This window comes from Crocodylus porosus, unplaced genomic scaffold (genome assembly GCF_001723895.1).
Source record: "Crocodylus porosus isolate Cpor-Errol unplaced genomic scaffold, CroPor_comp1, whole genome shotgun sequence".
Taxonomy (NCBI): domain Eukaryota; kingdom Metazoa; phylum Chordata; order Crocodylia; family Crocodylidae; genus Crocodylus; species Crocodylus porosus.
Window position 1 is genome coordinate 95565823 of NW_017728943.1, and position 21037 is coordinate 95586859.

Here is a 21037-nt window from a genome sequence, read left to right on the forward strand (position 1 = left end):
GTGTGTGGGGGGCAGGGGGCCCACATGTTCAGCGGCAAACCCAGAAGAGTGGACTATTAGTATTTCCAGTCAACTTCCAGGTCTGCCACCAAGTGCGTGGGGGAGACCCCCCACACCCTTCCCTGGTTCAGTGATTGGCCATGGAAGGACCCCAGGTGCACCCCCAAGCCCAGGAGGCACCAATTGCCAAGCCAGGGCGCAGGGGGAGAGGGTTTCCTCATGAACTCCCTGGCACACCCAGAAGTAGATCAGAAGTGTTTCTGGTCCATTGCTGAGCAAACTGGGGACTCCTCCCCCACTCTCATGGGTCGCTCCATCTGCCCTACCATCTCAGCATTCATGAGCCACCTGATACCTTGAAGTATGTAGAAAAAACATTTAAAGCTGTGTCTATGCCTAAATCATCAAATCTCTCCAAATCAATTCAGAGTTTTCCAATTAATTTGGAGATATTAAAGGGTCTCCTGATTCTATATGGATTTGGAGATTCAGTTGCCAAATCAGGCCGAATCTCCATTGAATTGAATCAGCAACTAAAGCTTCACAGAGCCCTATTAGGCAGGGAGTTTTGACTTCAGGGAGAGCAGGTTCAAGTTTATAGTCAATAGCAGCAAGTTAACAATTAATAACATTTCGCATCAAATGCAGATCAAGTAAGAAAAAGCTTCCAGTGTGCACTCTAGATTTCACTCCATTGAGAATTAACTCTGCAATCCTGAGTCTTGGAATAAGCATCTCCCTTCAGGTCCCTCTACCTTAGTGCTGACACTGTTGTGGAGTAACTGTTCAGGGTGGCTGGTAATCACGAGTTCAGCCATTCCTTAAAAAAATCTAGCAGATTTGGAAATCATTTCCAGAATTAGCTATATATATATATTTTTTTACAGAAACAGTATTTGGGTGTGCATAATGCTAACGGGTCCTGGAATTCATATAAAATTACTTTCAGTTAATTTACTTGGATGTACCCAGTGGCAGATGAATTCTGAGTGTTTAGCGGACACACATTTTCTCTGTTGTCACCAAAAATATATACTGAAGGGGACAAGTATCAAGAATAACTCATTACAATTTGATATAATCCTGAAAAAAGGAGTGCTAGAGCTTTAGTGGTGTTTAAAGTTTGGTAGGTAGCATAGTTAAAAAGCTCTCTAAAAACATTCCCTTCACCTAACTCGGAAGGTGGCCATTGTTTTATATGTCACTATTTTATCTAAAGATTTCCTTTGCTGTAATGATATGCAAAAGGTCTCAGAGCCTAAATATAGAATTTTACTAATCTCTCAGTTAAAGAGGAGTCCCTTTAAGAGAATTAAAATTCCAGTTCCCCCTTGTCTCTTCATTTTTGTGGAGGCTTCTATCTTATGTATGTACAATATTTCTGCTTTCATGTTTTAAATTCTCATTTTCTTACTGCTCGAGAGTTTTAAAATAATGTAACCTACTACTTGTTTCTTTTCTTAATCTTATTCTAGAAGATTAAAAAATGTGTGAAGTTTCAAAATTTTCCAAAATAAGGAAGAAATACTTCTATTTTAAAAAAAAGTTAAATTAGAGAAGTTTCACTGCTCTACAACATCAGTTCCTAACTGCGTAACGTAAACCTAGCTAGTGCCACTTGTATATTGGTTGTTGTAATACCCCATTTTGACCCACCTGCAAAACCCACTCTGGATCCACCACTGATTTCCTGCGATTGCACAAGTCAATGCAGCGATAAAGCCACATTAAATACACAACATAAATACTACAGGAGGACTACAGAACAAAGGTTTATATAAATATATATGTATACTTTTTTTAAACATCCAACCATTGCAAATACTGGGCCCACTAAATAAAAGAACCATCAAACAAAAATAAATTAAATAAAAAAAAGCTTGCTGCTCTTACATCTAGTGTGCCAGTTACTGTGCAAATCCTGAGAAAGGGAGGAAAAACAAAGAGGTGGGGAAAGTTGACATAAAAACTGAAAAGTTTGGTTTACACAATTATAATAGTAATAGAAAAGAACCCACTAGTTTAAAAGCCTTACAGGAACAAAAAACTAATGGTGTTCAGGAGCTGTACAGTGCTGACACAAAGCTAACGACAGGAAAAATAAATAAAAGGCAGTTTGATTTTAATAATTACCACGCTCATGAGTGATGACTGAGGAAGGGAGGACAGGACATTTAGTTCAAAGAAAAGAAAACGGGGGAAAAAAAGAAAAAAAAGTTGAGAATTTGTTTTTAGCAAATACAAGATATATTCAGTATTGTTTTTGGCAAATTAGTTCTGTAAAAAATATAAAGATCAAATTAAAAAAAAACCCAAACAAAAAGCCCTAAAATGAGGAAGCATAAAAATATCTGACATAAGAAAAATCATTTAATGCAGTTAGCAAAGAGTTACTTATACTTGCATGCAAAATTTGTCATTCCTAGTAATATAAGCAGCTGATTTTAAAAAAAGTCCATTTCAGAAGTTAACATTATGTACAATAATTTATAAATAGATATTAAAGGAAATTATGTCCAGAATGTCCAAACATTCAGGAAAATAATTTGCAGTGAAACATGAAAGCAATGTTCAAGTTAGTCTATGCCTTGTAAGTCAGAGCAAAATACTGCTCAAGCCACAGGTGTCGGCCCAAAGTTCACCCGTGGAAGTGCTCAAATGAGTCAAGCATGCAGGATTTAGTGAACTGCGGGAGCATTTTCAGAGAAAAAGTAATTATGATCTGTCTTAAAGGCATTCAATCAAATTAAACAATTCATGGTGTTGATTTGATGCAAGCACCAAATAACTTATAAATATGCTACGTAAAACAATTACAAGCACTGTAACCAATGAAAGGGGCAGTGCAACATGTATGAATTCGGAACTTCAAAATACAACAAGGGATAGGCAGTCAAGCTTTTTTTCCTTGTTTTTAAGAATAAAAACCATTGTAAAGGTTTATTTAACTGTGAGGTTTAAACAGAGTACAAATGAAGATTATACTTGAGAATAGAGGGAGAAATGTGGTTTACTAGTTCTATTATTAAGGTAAAAAAGTAAACCTAATGGTTCCAGACAATCACACTAATAGGATGACAGAACCCACTGTGAGACAGAAGAAAGAAATTGACAATGAACTGACAACACTGAGGGTAATAAAGCCAAATTGGTTCAAAATCAAAACTAAACATAAAACACCATAATATTTCCCAAAAAGACAAACTGAACATAATTACTTGTAAAGAAGAAACTTCCATAGAGACATCTTCCAAATTGCAATTGCAATTCCTATAGCCTCTATTGTTTAATTTAGTGCTTACTAAATTATATATTTTTTATTCAAACCAGAGACAGGTTTACAAATCAGTGGGAACCTTTCATTTTATTTTATGCTAAAACTGGTTAGGGATTTCTGAAACCGTTAATGTAGGGCCTTGTTACATGTTAATTTTAAATAGTTTCTGCAGCTCATAACCCTTGGATTGTCCATAGATTAACACTTGAAACTAGCTTGAAGTACTCTTTCAGAGGCTTAAGCTTACGCCACTCAGCCTAAATTTATTTCTGATCTGTGTTACCCAGCTCATGTTATACTAATGTGTGGCCACCTACCTATCCCCTCCATCCCTGCTGGCCCAGATCAGATTTGTTGTCCCCTGCACAGCCCAGCACCCCAGTTCTCTGCTTGCCATGCCTCTGCCCCCTCCCCCACACCATTTTCACTTGCTGCTGCCCATGCTGTCTACCCCAGGGGAGCAGGCAGGGAAGGGTTAATCTGCCTACCCAGCCACTGCTGCCCCTGCTCTCTGGGCTGGGCTCTGCTGAAAGAGCAGCACCCTGGCAGTGGGGGCAAGGCAGGTAGAATAATACTTCCTTGCCTGCTTCCCCAGGACAGACAGCCTGGGCAGCCACAAGTAAGTATGTGGGGGGGCAGGAGGGCAGGAGAGAACCCAGAGGGGCAGGGAGTTGAGCCAACCAGGGAAGACCCAAGGGGCAGGGCAGAAGCCTGCAATGGGGACACGGATTCTTACCTTTCAGTTCTCCAGGCCCTTGCTGGCCTGAACATCTGACTGCACTAAAACTGATCAACATTTGAGCAGCTCACAGTATAACATGTAACAAGGCTCATAAATGAATGCTGCTGTTTGTTACTGGAATCTGCTTTCAATTTTACATGTAATTTCTTTCATTGCTTCAGAATTATATAAAGCATTTTTCTGGGATGCTCCCTTGCTCTCAGACATGTAGTAGTGAATTTTTTGGTGTTTAGCAAGACCTTACATAGGCTAATTATCAGCTATCTGAAGGAATCATATCTTAACTTCAAACTCTCATATTTCAGTGTGGATTTACAAGGACCCTTATCTAAACAGCTTGCTTCAATAAGGAAGAGTGAAACATGACAGATCCTTTTTGGTGAGATAATAATACCTGATCCCTCTTCTGTCACCATGCCGAGGCCCTCTGCTTTGTTCTGACGTTCAAAAGCATTTAAGTCAAGAACACTGTAATGATAAAAGGAAATGCAAATAAATATTTTGACACATTGATTTTTGAAACTATGAGACTGACAACTGGAAGGATAATTATCTTATTAGCTGAAGAACAGAGAACAGTTTAGATGATAAGTGAAACATGTAATGCCACTAGAGCTAGTCACATTTTTTTAAATAAAAAATTACTTTACAATGTTGCATTTCTGGAGTAATTAAAGTAAGATCAATGACAAGACTTACACTAGAAATTATACATGAATTTGTCTCTAATGTTGACCATCTAGTTTGTTCTGTGTACTCCTTACCCATAAAGCCAGCAATTTCTAAGCCAATTAACTGGATGGTTTACATGCAGAAAGTCATAACAGTGTCTCTGAAAGTCTACAAGGTAGACTACCAATATTCTTATGCCCTTCCTTAGAAAAATGGCCTCTGTATCATGGATAAAATCTACTGCTTCTGCCCTTTCACATTAAGCACTATAGTGTGTTGTACATAAATATTTGGATGCCTTGACCTCTGGTACTGGATTCCCCTGAGCTCCAGAATATTGAAATGGAGATAGGCCTCTTAATGTGACAACTGGCATTATTTGGTAAACTTCTCATAATGAGTTCTCCGCTTCTACTTCAAAGCATTAGTCACTACAGATACAGTAGGGAGCACTGAAAAGAATGGAACATTTTTGCACACCTGCTGCAAATACCTCCACCAGAGGATTTCAAAACAACTTCTGGGATTTGCATCTTCCACTTATATTGTGTACATCTGGATACTAAGACACCTTCAGCCAGCCCTGCACAAGGTATATTCCCATGGCTGAGAGTCTCATCAGATGATGAGACTCATCACCGCAGGAGCTTGCTACTTGCTGGTGCAGGGGGAAATCAGGATTGAGATCCTGGACTCCACTTACACTAGCAATAAGGCATGATGGGATCTGATGCTGGATCCAACAATTATGCCTCCTGCCATGCATGTATGGCATAGCCAGTAGCATGATTGTGGGGATCCCAAACTGGATCCCATTGTGCCTTTACTTACATATCTACCAGGTGCCTTAGTGGCTTGGGACAGAAATTACACATAAACCAGAAGAAGTGATCAGAGACCAGTGCAAATTTGTAATACAACAGAAGTTCAGTGCACATAAACCACTTTCAAAATGGCCAAAACTGGTTTAAGATGAACTTGAATGGATGCGGCATCAGATTTAACTGTTTTAGGTTAAATCACTTAACTGAGCTTCTGTCCCAGATCCCCTCCAGATTCAAGTCAACTCACAGTCCCCCAACACCCCAGGATGCTTTGTATCCCCCTCACTTTGCACCACACAGGGTGGCCAGTTTAACGTTGGCAAAGCTGTCTGCTCCAGTGGAATAGGGAGGTATGCTCTAGTGTCCCCAGCTTCTGGTCTAGGCCACTGCAGGCATGTGGCTGCATTTCCGGATTCAAGAGTAGATGTCTGTTCCCTTGCTTATCGGTTCAATCTACACCGCCTAGACTATTCTGTGAGGATTGAATCAATTCAGCCTCAGGATTTTTGACTATCTCTATTTAGCCAGTGTGGCACACTTGCTCTCCTAAACAAACACAGCTATGAAACTTCAACTTTGGGACACAGTATGTGCAGTGCAGTGAGGACACCTCTCAGGATGCTGCTGCTTTGCACCATACAGACATATCATTAGAATGTCTGTCATTCAGGGATGTGAGAGCCCCACATGATAAACAAAAACCTTGGGGATTTTTGATCAGCATGCGGTGATATTCTCAGATTAGGGTAAAAATATTAACTAACCTCAACCTAACTAACGTGCACACACCCTAACCAAAGTTAGTTACAAAGTGCTAACCCATCTGGAAGTCAGATGCCTCCTGCAAGCTAGCAGCTGCGACAATAAAAAGAAACTGAGGGCTGGAGAACAGAAATAGGAGGATAGCCCAAAGGAATTTAGTATCAGATTCAACCAATGGACACTGCAGGCTAAAGAGTTCAACTCTCCACGTTTTGGGGCATATTGGTCAGAAATGAAACAAAGATAAGTACTTGAAGAACAAAAAAAAAGTCAATTTGATCTTTTTCATGGGAGTGGGGGGTGGAGAAGAGGATTCTTTTTTGTTGGCCACCTCTACTGTCCAAGCTGCTTTACCTCAAACAGTAAGACCTTGAGGGAAATGTAGTACTAGTGGATTCTCTGAACCCCCAATGCTTCTTATCTTCTGCAAAACAGAAGTTGAAAATGGGAGTCTATGATCTATCATGCTTTTTTTTTTTTTTGGAAACATTTACTTCTGTGTGTTTCCACTTGTCAGTCTACAAGATCCTGACAGCAATTGTCAAGGTACAGCTGCTTCTTTCCAGTTCCATGACTTTCCCCAGGCAAGAAAAAAAATCTCCCAATGCAGCAAAACAAACAGCTTCATTCCTTTCTATGCCTTCAAAAACCCCATTAACCTCCTTCCTTATGCAGGTCTTCTCTGGAAACACGGATAAAAGACCTTTATATAGCATCTTGAAAGCAACCACATCTGCAACAAGTCATTGACTCATCACTGATAATGACTTACCATATATACTTGAATAGAAGATGACCCTGGTTATAAGACAACCCCCCAGTAATTAAAAATTCTCTATAGGGAAAAAATATCAATTTGTTATAATTTTCCTGGTACAGAATCTAAGTATTGAATATTTGCCTTGAATTTATCCCCCTCCTACTGCTACAGCAGGGAAAAGAAATCTAGGGGGTCAAGTAGCCCTTTGCTCTCTGCTTCTCACCTTTCCCCTCTGCTTCATGTTGGATCCTGCTCTCCCTGAGCAAGTTGAATTGAGGAGCAAATTTGAAAACAATAACTGAAATTAAACATCGCTGTAGCAATTTTCATATAGTACCCATGAACTTAATTTATCCAGAATTGATGCAAGGTACCTTTTTTTGAAACTGCTGCAAGTTTTAGCACAGGTAAACATGCTTTAGAGCAGTGCTTTGGTACCTACTTAGATGTAGTACAAATTATGCATGATATTAATCCAAAGTCAAAAGCTCATGATTTACCACATGCTTCACTGGACTGGAGCCCACCAGAGACAACAACATTTCAAGCCATGGTAACCCCACAGCTTAGCACTGTTCAGTATGTGAATATACTCTAGATTATCCCCGGCTTTCCCGATAAAGGATCTTTGTGCTAATTAGAACCAGGTGTTCTTATCACAGGTCCTGGGATCCTCCAAAAATTATATGCAGAGGAGGTGCAGGGCAACCTGTCCAGTTTCACCTCGGGAAGGGGAGGGCCACACTAATCATATGCCCCAGGATCCAAGGGTGTGGTGGAAGGATTCTGAGTGACCTGTATGCAGTGTGGTGGTTCACCATGACTTGGGAAAAACTGGTGTGGAGGGGGACTGTGTTTAATGGGCACTACCATATTTGTTATTCAGATGGGCTAGACTAATCTATTCTTGTGGTAGGTTCCTAATAGTATGTTTGCCCAATGTGGACCATATGTTTTATAGTCATGCTCAGTGCTGGCTGCATGTATTCAACTTTATAGCTGGTTTCCATTGCTGAGCATATATTTGGCAGCAACATAATGACAGACTATGTATTTAGTGAGATTTCCTTGCATACCATTATAAGATGAGGGGCTTTTTTCCCCATGCCAGTGGCAGAGGGGGGGACCTCATTTTTTATTCAAGTAAACTTGGTACTACTAACTCTGGTCATCAATAAATGCATCAGTCAATCATAAATGTCAAAAAATGATGCAAGAAGAAACACCACCTCAACCATCACCTAAAATCATTAAATCCAAAGCATATCTGCTATCACACCTAAAATCAAATTATACATAAAGCATATCAGATTTCCAGTACAAGGAGCTCCTTCCACAAAACATCTAGAAGCAGCTAAGAGATCCAAGAGTCCTAGATTGCAAACCTGAGTAGAAAATAGCAGGCAGATAGTTCTGATCTGATTGCTTTCACCTGCAAACATAAGCTTTTACTTATTATTGCAAAGTGGAGAGGGCAGAATTGGGCCACTGAAATCCAAGAATAAATAGCAGAAGGCCACAAGAGTAGCAGCTTCTAAATAGACATGGAGTGGGGCTCTCTCACATGGGAGTAAAATATTAGAGAAGGCAATGTATTACGCTTCTTTCTCTCTTTTTTTTTAGCCATTTCAGCTTCCATTATTCTTCCAAAGTTTCCAAAAAACTTTTCCTAACCTCCTGTTGCAACAGTTGTTGTTTCCCTGGGTATTTTACTGGGAAAAGTTTGATTTGATTTTTTAAATTATTTTTAAAAAGTTCCAGATTATGCTGTAAGACATTGTTGAAAACCTGGGGATATAAAGAAAACCCCCATGTGTGTGGCACACATACTGTTCGTGTTCCATCAGGAAATTCTTCCAACATTACAACAAATCCTCTAGCAATGCTATTAATAAACATATAGATAATGTCTTACCTGCAAGACTGCATAAGACCAGCAAGGCTCTGAAAGAAACCCACATCCTTTTTGTCCTTAAGGTAGTCCAGCATTTTCTGCAGAAAACATAAACCACATACTCATTGAATATGTTTATGTTATCTGCTTTCTACATTGCTTATTATGCCAGTTGAAAAATAATGGTGACGGCATATATGCATTACATAAAAAAGGCTCACTGAGAAATATCTTGCTACCATAAGTGGGATGGATTGCTTTAATATACACCAACCCTTCTGAAGAAGAAGGCCATCATATTTTAGACTTTCCGGAAAATAAAAACAGCACTAACCTCAGCATATAGAAAACTAAATACAAAATTTAGCATGTAAAATAGTTTCTCTTGTTTACTCTTTACAGTTTTATGCACATACTCAAACAAGTTAATTTCCTAAAATATAGAACGGAAGAGAGGAAAGGTTGTTATTTCATTTTTAAAAAAATATCTCTGATATTATGATCAAAGGCTTGGGGTGATATGACAATGATGTAAGAAAGAGACAAAATAGACAGACTAACTGCTATAAAGGAAAAGGCACTACAAAAGCACACACTCAGATTGAAAAAACAGGTATTGTGGCATCATTTTCAGAAGTATCAACATTCAGAAGCTGGTTATTAAAGCAACGATTCAACACTAAACCAATATTAATTCAAGCATGTATAGGCATTTTGAGGATTCAGATTGTTAACAGTTATTTTTTGTCAATCCTGTGTCTAAGGAGGACTGACTCCAAAAAAGGATAACTATTTTTCAGTGCAGCACTACAGAATGTGATCAGAGCAGAAAGTGGCACCTGGGGCTGGAAGAGGTCCTAGACAGACATAATACTAGGATTGCTTTGCTAAAGCACTTGAAGCACTACAAAAATGTAGCACTAGAGATGCAGACAAACACAACACATTCCCCCAACTGCCCAGCTCCTGCCTGGAGCACTTCCAGTGTGCTCTCCAGCCACAGAGTACAAGAGGGGATTGCTTGTACTGGAGAACCAGGAAGGGACGCAGCTGAGCCTGCTACAGCCCTAGTTTTCCTGAACATTGTGTCTTTGCTTCTCCATCCTCAGCTGGAACCAGAGCCAGAGGAACTTGTAGGGATTCCTGATCTTCAGCTTCAGCAGCACTCATTAACTGCCCACTCTGCTTCCTATCCTTCCCCCCTTGGATGGATGGAGAGAGAGACGAGCTGGAGAGATAAAAGCTGTGGGATGATGGGCTAACCAGGGATGGAGGGAGTCTCTGTGGACCCTATTACAGTCACTTGCAGCCCCCCTCTGTCCCCCGTCACCTACCATGAGAAGCTCCTGCTCCGGGAGGATCCTACCACCTGACATGGAGCCAGGGCTGCTTAAAACAGGCAACAAGGAGGCTGCACTAGGGTTCACAGAGCCTGGCTATTAGGAATACACAGAAGAAATGCACAGAATAACAAAAGATACTCTACCCAGAGTACCAAAATGAGACTTTCACTGCATACTCCTCTGTCCTAGGGAAGAAGTGTAAGGACAAGGACCACCTGACAAACATTAGTCATATTGCTTAATGCACTACCGGAGGATATTCAGAAATCATGGCAAGGAGAACAATAAAGAACCTATATAAAACAGTATAAACAAATGAATGGCTTATGCTCAAACACTATACCTGTTGAACTGTAGAGTTTCCTCCATTTAAGATGGCAATTCCAAGCTTTAAGGTAGCTGCAACCATTGGACCCATCTCACCTTAAAAATATGAAACCAATACTTTTCAGATCATATTGAAATGGACACAAACTTATTCCACTAACTTATCCTGGTTTAAGACATGCACAGAATGCATTGATTTGAATAACAATATGCAGGAACAAACCATTTAAAATAGTCTCTCCATTGTAAAACAGATGCATCTGTTCTTCACCATCCTTAGTGTATGACTTAGACTTAGTCACACCACAGAAAATGGCAGCAGTGCACTTTTGAACTAAAACACCTTTGATGTGTTTTAACTCAAAAGTATGCCACCGCCATTTTCTCAGCACTGATGAACATTTTGCCACTTATATAACTGCAAACGACGAAGCGCCAAGCACCTGACACCAAGGTGCTTGCATGTGTAAAAATACCCAGTAGGAATACACAGAATAACAAAGGTGCAGATTGTACAAAAAAAGAGAAGAGAAGAGAAGACAAAAGACAGGAAGAACTGTCTTCAATAATCATAAATCACTCTTCAATCATGACAGCCTCAAACAGTTGGTTCTGAGGTTGGACTCACAATTTGAAGTTGACTGTCAATTTAATTAGGTGTTCTCACTGTATGTATCTGTGGACAGACCTTTGACACTTCCTTAGGGATCAACAGTAAGGTGAAGTATTTATAGCATCTAAAGAAAATTATAATGGACAGCTTTGTTTAAAGAACACTGTTGTGGAAACAGAGCGCAGAAAGGAAGATGGAATTGATGAATGACTAGTATAAGGTGGTGTCTGGTTGACCAAAGCCTAAAGCTGTGTTTTAGCAAAGAACATTGCTGAGGAAGGTGATGGAAGAACAGATAATAAGTGGGGATGGGTGAATTTATTTGAAAAAGAACCAAAAAAACCCATAAAGGTCAGAGCCTGTTTCAAATGCACAGATGCATAAAACCCTGCAATTTGGGGGCCTCGCTTGGCATTGCATACTCTCAACACACAACTATGACCAACCAAATACCTTTCTTTTACCTCCACAATATTTGGATTCCAGGTCTTGATCAGAAAAAACTAAGAAGTTAACTTGTGAGGAATCACAGCCAAAATTTGCTGGATAAGCTTCCAAATAAGCATGCAAAATTTGGATGTGTACTTGAAGAGGAACACAAACAACTTTTTCACAAAAATTAACAACTGGTTTACCTATCAATAAGTATGATTATTTAGAAGATAACCCCAAAGATCATAATTTAAGTGGCAGAAGTTTACCTTTGCTGGCACTGATAGTCTGAAGTACCATCTCCGCAGCACCCCGATCATGCAGTCTGGCTTGCTGGTACAGAAGTTTTTGCTTTTCCATTTCCTTTTCCTGAACACAAATCCCAATCATTTAAATTAAGGACATCAACAGCTATCAGCTCTCCAACGATTTTTTGTTCTCTCTTAGTATATGGGCTCTATTGCAACGTCATAGACCAATTGAACACAAAAAATGGTACTGATCAAATACTTAACACATTAAACAATATTTCCCTCTGTGTTTTTCTTTCTATACTTTTAGTGCTTGGTTTATCTAGAACAAGTTGTCTCAATTGTAAATATTTAGATTAGTTCAAAGCCCATAATTCATAGTATATGTACTGCATACATTAAACTGTCACTTTTATACTATGGTTTTGTAAAATCTTACATTAATTATTCTCTTAATAATCTTCTACATAGTGACTATTACTTGATACTGCTCAGCACGTGGCTCTCGAGTTACAAGTTGTCACTGAATAACAGAACAGATCTTGGAGAATTTTTTTTTCCAAAATGTATAATTAATTGGCAGTAGTATATTTTGAGTGTGAATATGACTCATAAGACAGTATAGGTGTTCCCAACCCACATCATTCCCCCAAAATATATTCAATAGAATATATTGTGCCTTTATATATTGCATTCTCTGGTGGCAACAAACATTACTGCATGGGGCTGCTTGAGCGATGGCTGACGTTTGTTCTCTATAATTCAAACTACCACTGAAAACATAAAGAGAAAATAAAAAGCAAACATAAAGGCACAGGTCATTTTAGAGGCTTTCAGAAGGTAAACTGAAGTTTACTGGGAATTGAGAAAGACTAAGCAGTATAAGTTGCAAAATGGAAGTTGCATAGAGCCCTATGAGAGCGAGTCCATCAGATGATGTGGTAGAAAAGCTTAGTCAATGGGACATGACACAATCATTTAGTATCATGTCCAAAAACACAATGGCCAAAACATGTATGACCTAAGAGCAGAAACAGCTGCAGCAGAGGTAGCCAGAGTGACAGCTTTGCTGCCATAAACTTTCCATCCAAAGTACAAAAAAATAGACACTGGAAGATGGAAGAGGTTTAAAAAATGAAGGCTTGCTAGATACAGAATATGAAAAGTAAAAATAATCAAGAAGAGGGGAAAAGTAGAAATGAATTTAAATGAATGAAAAAAGTAACCTTTAAATTAAAGCAAACCAACACAGACATTTATGCTGTTACCAGAGAGTTCTCGCCGAGGCTGGCAAATTTGTTTCTTAAATCTTTGATAATATCGTGCTGCGGAAACAAAATTCATCAGGGTTTTTTTTTTCACACTATTAGAGCTCCTGTGGTTAAATTTTTATGTTTTTTCCTTAAATTATGTGATAAATCTAAATGGTGACACAAAAAAGGAAAAAAAATATGGCAGCTTTGCTTTATATGTAGCCATGCTAACATCTGAAAGTTTTGCCTTCATGTTTAAACCTCTTCCTGTGGATTGAAAAAAAAAAACAAAACTACATACACACACACACATACACACATCACCAAATAATCATTACAACACAGTTTCAGTAAAACTGCAATAAAATATTTTCATCTGCTTCAGAGGTCACTTAAAACTGATAAACATTTTCCCTATTTTTGTTTTGTTTTTAGACCCAACAATCTTTTATTTCTCTTCCATTGCAAGATTTATTTACTTTTGCCCCCTGCCTATATCAGCCATGTTGGATTTAATATCAAGGATTTTTTTTACTGATGGTGCAATGATGAAAGCTTATTAGCTTTCTCACCACTAAATCATTTGAAGATCAAGAAAATGTGTAGATATAATACCAAGAATTACACAGCAAAAGAGAAGTAGGAAGAAACTCTACTAAAAGAATTGAAGACATGCTGGAGAGAAAGCTATTTCAAGGAGTTTGTGTGAAATGATGCCATTTAGATAATCACCATTGACCGTATGGGGCAGAAAACAAGCAGTTGATCAGTCCTTGGATAACAGCTTCCACATCTCTTATTTCACTTTTTAGCCTGGCTACATTTTCTGCTTCCCTTTTTCTTCAACCAATACTTAAGCATTTGTAGATACTGGATGAGAAGGCCACATGGTAAGAGTCTTGCTTAATGACAACCTTCATGAAATTGCTGTTACCATAGAAAATGTACTTGACTGGGGACCTGTTGCTCAGATATTATCACCGCTCTTTCTGATGTGGGCAGAGTCCTACATATTGCCACCATTGCAGCTCTAGGACTAGCATCTGTACTTAACAATGTTTTCTCAAGTTAGTCGTAAGTAGAGGAGGAATTAGTTTGCTATTTAATTTGCTCTCACATCATTCTCACAATGGCAATAATTTTTTTTTTATGCTAAATGAAAAAAGTGGTGATGATAAAATCAAAGATAATGTTGGGGCAGGAGGCTACAGCATGGACAATAACAATAAATCAGTTATATCTTGAATGGGTATAACTGAACACATGAACTATGAACATCGAGAAGCACGTGTGTGCATTCTCACTTCAGGATCTTTCTTGCAAGGCTCTGTATGAGTTAGGAGATTTCCTCAATTACCTTCTTAAAAGCTGAGTCTGTTGAAAACTCAATTTCTGTTTCACCTTGACTTTTTAATACATAAAAAGATCCACATGGCAAAACCAGATGCTAAATCTGTTCTGCATTAATGTCTCCATTAAAAATTAATCTTCAAACACTTATCATGTTGCAGTATCCAAGATATACAATTTTTACTGATACATAGAAAAAAAATAATTGCAGTACATCAAAATGACATTAGTTAGGGATTGCTGGCACAGGTTGATGATATTTTTATTACAAATCCCCATGTGTCCTATGCAAAAAGAGATTTTTTTAAATCACCTAAACTCTGCAAGTTTATGAATGTTTTCTCTGGCTATGGGTATAACCAAGATTGATGCTGTTACTTTTGCATTATACATTTGCTGCTTCTTTACATTATGGAACAGAAATTGTCAAAAGGTTGAGATAACCAAAATCCTAATTTTGCTTAATCCAAACAAATTTTCTTTTGTAGAAATATATACACACTTGAAAATAGCATGAAGAGTTTGGGCTTTTGCACAGTAGCCAGTGACTTCAGTGTCATAAGAAAGTAATTATAGTCACAGCAATCCTGGAAGAATGGAGTATTGTTCTATTTACTCATTTTAGTAGTCTCATATATTTCCAAATTAGGGTGGGGCAGATGCAGTTAGTCTATAGCAAAAACTGATATTATTGCATAAGTTTTTAATGCAGGGCAGTCTTTAGGGCTAGGGACACATATTACGTATAAACCAGTTTAAGTGATCAAAAACTCATTTAAACCTGTAACAGAACAGATGTTCAGTGCACATAAATCAGCTTGAAAATGGCTGAAATTGGTTTGAGATCAACCAAAGTTGAATGCAGTATCAGACTTAATTGTTTTGACTCAAAACTGTTTGTGCAAACAATGTCTGTCCAGACCCCTTGCTGGTTTAAGATAAACCAGAATCCCCCAGCATCTTGGCACACTCTCTGGGTTGGGCAGGGCTCTGCTCCACAGTAGGGCTGGCCCCTCCCCTCTGCTCCTTCAGTATAGCTCTGGCAGAGACTGCAGGTACAGCAGGGTCTGCCTGGCTTCCCCCCACTGCTAGCTGGACAAGGAGGAAATCCACTCCCACCTCCTGTAACCCACAGCCCCACGGTGGTATATTAGCTAATGCCAAGAGGTGCCTGTGTATAAGCATCTCCATTTTTGCTGGGACAGGTAGACATAATAGTGATGGCTTATGGCTTTTGGAGCTAATTAACAGGCCAGCTGGTAAGCTGTTTAAGAAGAGTTTGAACTAATGGAGAGAGACTATTGTTTTGTTGATGAGGTGATAAACCCTGTTATCAGACCCTGCTGGTCTGTTCACCTGTCAATTTGCTGCAGATAGTATAAAGATGCAGGGAGGGAGGTTGAAAAGCTCCATAGCATCAATGGATGCATGCACTGCACACCCTGCTTGCCTCAGAGTGCTAGCAGGGGGCTTGGGTCTGGTAACACTCCCGCCCCTTGAACAGCCAATGGGAAAAAGCCTGGGATGGTGCAGGCAGACCTCCCTTATCGGACCATCCTGCTAGAGCCTGGCCACACCCCGCTCAGCTCAGCACTGTGGAAGGAAGGGAGGGCTACTGTAGCACCCCCCCAGTTTCTAGTCTAAGCCAGTGCAGGCATGTGCCTGAATTTCCTCAGTCCAGAGAGAATGTCTGTCTGGCTACAAACCAGTTCAGCCTAGCTAGGTTAGACTAACCTGCAAAGATGGAATCAATTCAGGCTCAGGCTTTTTGAATTTCTGCCCCTAGCCTAGAAGGACAAGTTCTAGGCCCTAGGTTGTCTGACTGAATTATGAAAGAAAAGGAAACTACCTTGACTATGAAAAAGATTTTTGCTTTACCTTCTCCCTTATTCGTGCTTTTAGTCATTTTAGTGTTTGTTACTCAGGCATCCAGTTAATCATCAAGGAATCAGCACATACAGAGTAAAAGGTAAGGACTGTGTTTTCAGATAATATTATTTTCAATATGCTTTTCCTTGGATCACATATATGACTGAAGTTTACAACCAACTGAAGAATACAATACAAAACTTGATCAACAATTTCATTTTCAGTAGTCTTCTTTCAAGTCATCATCACTGGAAACAGAATAATGAAATTCACAAATTCTCTTTTTTTGCTTATTATTCAATAGAAGTTTGCAGGAGTGAGGAAAGAACATAATAGATGTTGTGTTGTTTCCAGGAATTTGTGAATTCTATAAGATTTACAGTCTTATTTTCTTGAGATGAATGAGACACATTTTCAAAAATAGGGTAACTGGATGATTTCAACAAAAGATATAAAAGATGTATTTGTGCATAACTTATGTACAATTTCTTCTTCCGCAGTTTGCTGGCTGCCAGGTAAAGTCTTTATAAAAAGAGTTGCTTGGAAATGACTGTAGAGAATATTTGATGATGAAATAATTTTTGGCAAAAAATTCTAAGACCCGAGAAGAGTGGAGTTCTGAATTGTCTTATCTTGTGATATAATCCACACTTACAAAACATGGCTCTTGTTTATTTTCTCTAGCAGCACCTCTAGCTGCTATACCACTGAGAGGTTGGAGTCTGTTCCTGCCATTTAGCTTAAACCTGTAGCTCAAGAAGTGAAGGTTCATGCTCTTAGAGCCAGAGGGCATGGGGCCAAATACTCAGAGAAGACCTACCAGGGATGTTTTTATAAGAGCAGGAGCTAGGCAAAAATCTTCTACAAACACACAAAACCAACCACACAAAATGTTCTATTTCATTTTTAGAAGAAATTATGACCATAATTTGAAAGACCAAATAATGAGACGGAAGTTTAGAGAGACTAAACTATGGCCAGGTACAGACATTACACTTTTACTGATATAAGTGATTGGAAACTGGTCTATACCTGTAACAGAACACAAGTCTGGTGCACACATTGCTTCAAAAATGGCAGAAGACTGGCTAAGATTTGCACACACCCCCTGCCAAAGGGCAAAAGTGTTCTGTTTGCTACCAATCTAAATGATGCCACTGACAGAAGACCATGTAACTTAGATTCCAAAAGCCAGAGGTGGAATCAATATCTATACCTAGTCCAAGAGAAGGCAAACAGAATCAGAGAAAACAGTGACATTAACTTCAAACCTATTCTGAAATGATCATTTCTCTTTAATCTATCCTCAAATTATCTAGGTTCTACTTTATTCCCTGTGCTGCAGCACTAAAGGAGCTCTGCTTCTCTCTCCCAGATTGTATACTAGACATAAATGTAAAGAACAAATGGTACTACATGCCCCTACACAATATATGTCACTGAATGCTTTGCATACATAAACCTGCAGGTCCCTAATGCAAAATTTATGGCTAATTGTTTACATTTACTTTAAGATAGTTTGTTCTGTAGAGTGCGGTGATTTCTATTACCAAAACAGCCATGTAGAGATACATCAGCTCTAAAGAAAAGTACACTGGGAAAGGAAATGAACCAAGACATACAAATTAGGCATAGAACTGTTCTGGGGAGGAAATTTATTTTTATAAAATAACCTTTTCTATTCTACTTGAAAAAATAATTTGGTCACTGTAGTCTCATAATCATAATTCTGTTTCAGTTAACAGCTTAATTCTAGCATATCCAGGTTTTACCTAGTTAAAAGTACATTACTGAGTAGTGACATTTTGCTGAGTTGATGCATCTTTTCTAGACTGGAGTCCTGATACCACAATACAGAATAACATAAAGCAAGAGGACTTTTTTTAAAGAACAGATTAAAAAGTATAATTTGATATCTGCTATCAGGTTTTCAGATACAGACACATGCATCATTAAAGTATAACTAATTTATCTTGAAAAAGATCATAAGAAAAGTATTTCTAGTAATATAAAAAGCAAGACTTCCTCTTTTGCTTGCAGAGCTTTCTCTGATTATACTTAGCAGTGCTGATAATACTGTTTCGCTGGGTTGCAAAATGATAATCATTAAAAATTAGCAATTACAAATATTTTATTATAGTAAAAGCCCTGTTATCCAGCATGAGTGGGGAATACCGGGCGCTGGTTAGGTCAAAATTCCGGTTATCTGAAGCAGCACAGGGTGGTGGGTGGCAACAGCAGCCACTGTGTGTGAACTTTCCACTCACCCTCTCCCATCCCAGCCAGAAATTCCAGTTAATAGAGTATTCTGGCTTGTAGGATGCCAGATAACAAGGGTTTTACTGTATAGAGCAAATTAGCTAGCATATTAATATGTACTGGCATACAACATTCTTCATCTAGTATGATGCAATATACAAAATGGAAATGGGGTGAGATATTAGGCACAATACACCCATAAACTGTTAACAGTGCAAATATCATGAATAAGCATGTGTGTGGTTGGAAATGACAGAGGTATATTTGTACAGGAAAAAAATGATAAGTTACTAAAATTGAGAAGAAAGCCTTTAAGTCATAAGCATGTCTAATGAAGCATGTCTATACTCTTTTTAGCACATTTCTGACACTGAACAAATAATGATGATGAAATAAGATCTGGCTAATCAAGGTATTTTAGCTACAGTGAATACTTTTATCTGTTGTACCTTGATTGCTTTTGTGGAACCTAATCTGTACTAGTTACAAATAGCTATGGGAAAAAAGAAAAGACCGCAACTGACTCCAAGGGTATTTGGGAAAAAGAAAAATTGGAAAGGGGGAAAAAATCTTCCTTTTCCTAGCAAAGGAATTCAGAGGAAGCACAGTTACAACTATGTAAGTCAATCTCAGCTTACCCATTCCCTACCTTTTTAGATAATTGCACTGAAAAAAACCCCTTAATGCTGCATGTTTCTTCATCTATATTATGAATAGATAGGGTAAGTATAGATATCTAATAGAAAAGACTTAGAATCAAAGAAAATACCATTCTATATTCCCAAAGCATTAAAGCCACGCTAAAACTGCACAGGAACAAAGGCATATCGAGTTAAGTCTGTCACCATATATCCAATTTTATCTTTTTTTTCTTCTTGTCATGTCTCACTGTAGGCTTGCTGCATCTCTATTACTTTTATCTTGATATTAACATTGCCCTGCAATTGTTAACTTCATCTCCATCAATTTGAGTTGATGTTGTTTTGTTTCATGTTGTCTGCTTCCATATATTTGTATTGTTGATATAATAAATTTGATGAAAATACTTATTCTTAGATTGATGGATTTTATTTCAAGCATTTTCTAAACAGAAAAACATTCTACCAAATATTTCTAAAAGACATCTTCACAGTTTCCAATTTTTTCCTAAAATGTTGAAAAGATCAATTTCCCCAAAGAACTTGCTATATAGTATGACATATTATTCTAAATTAATCTTCTTTGTTTAGACTTGAAAGGAATGAAGATACCTTTGAAAAAGTTGGAAATTATGTTTCTGATACTTTGTTAATTAAGTAATTAAACATACTTAAACTAATTTACCTCAAACTGAGGACCAATTTAGCAGATTCCAATCTGAATGGATAAGAAATGGTTAGCATAATCTTTTTTTTCCATGGTAAAGTTAAAAAAAACAATTTGGGGAGAAGCAATATGCTCACAAGATAATTTTGGAATTATTGCATTACAAAAACCAGAAAACAATAAGGAAGTTACAAAACAAATCACATGGTTATATATCATACTTCTTTGTATCACTGAGGGACAATTTTTTCCTCTCCTCCATGGGTGTTTAGGGTTCAGCTAGAAACGGGGAACAACTTGGTTCTTCTGTGGTAGCAACACCATACAGGAATTGGGAGCTCATTATCAGGGTAGAGGCAAAAAGTGTTGAAACACTTATGTCTCATTCAGGCTAAAGTCATAGAGGGCCATTCCATTCCCCTACCTCATTAAGTTCATGGGAGACAGCTCAGAGGTGCTACTGCATGGAAAAGAAAGCAGTAATATGCATAAAGTCGCTCCACTATTGCTCTAAGGATTTGGCTCTAAGATTTACATATACATTTTAGGGTAAGATTTCAACATTTCTTTCACTGAATATAATTTGCTCCTAAATAGAAAATGCTTGGAACAAGTTAAAAAGTTGATGTTTTATATTTTCCTCAGGAGAATATCAACTGTTCTCACTGAGCAACTGGGTTCTATAGTATGGGTCAGATGCTAGGGACAGCTAAATCTGGGTTCAGAGTCTTCAGATGGAAATTGTTGTGATATTGTTGTGATTTTTCTGTTAATAAAGTTAAGCCCCAAGATTTTGATGAGTGTCATCCTATAGAGTCTGCAGACTTTATTTGCTCCATGATGGTAATGCCACCTTCTCACAAACAGATGATCATGTGGCTGTGTACTTTTACATTTTCCCTTTTTTCATATCCAGTGGAATATAAAAGTGCCTTTAACCTTACTACTGGATACCCTTCCTTCAAAAGATAATGTTTTTTATGTGGGGTCTGTATGTAAACTCTCAGGCTTCAAATTAACAAAACACTTATAGAAATTATTTATTCACAGATTTCACAGACATTAGGGCTGGAAGGGACCTCGGGAGATCATTGAGTCCAGCCC

The 21037-nt window shown here is 38.2% G+C and overlaps 1 protein-coding gene across 1 annotated transcript in view; it reads right to left on the bottom strand.

Annotated features, from left to right (window-relative positions):
• The window catches only part of RYR2 (ryanodine receptor 2), an 810210-nt gene that overhangs the window by 79909 nt on the left and 709264 nt on the right, over positions 1-21037 (bottom strand). Inside the window, exons 81-84 of the mRNA XM_019549810.1 lie at positions 11916-12015; positions 10618-10697; positions 8953-9029; positions 4414-4487 (exon numbers count right to left, since the gene is read on the bottom strand). Of these exons, the coding sequence (XP_019405355.1) occupies positions 4414-4487; positions 8953-9029; positions 10618-10697; positions 11916-12015 (331 nt within the window). The remainder of the gene's footprint in view (positions 1-4413; positions 4488-8952; positions 9030-10617; positions 10698-11915; positions 12016-21037) is intronic.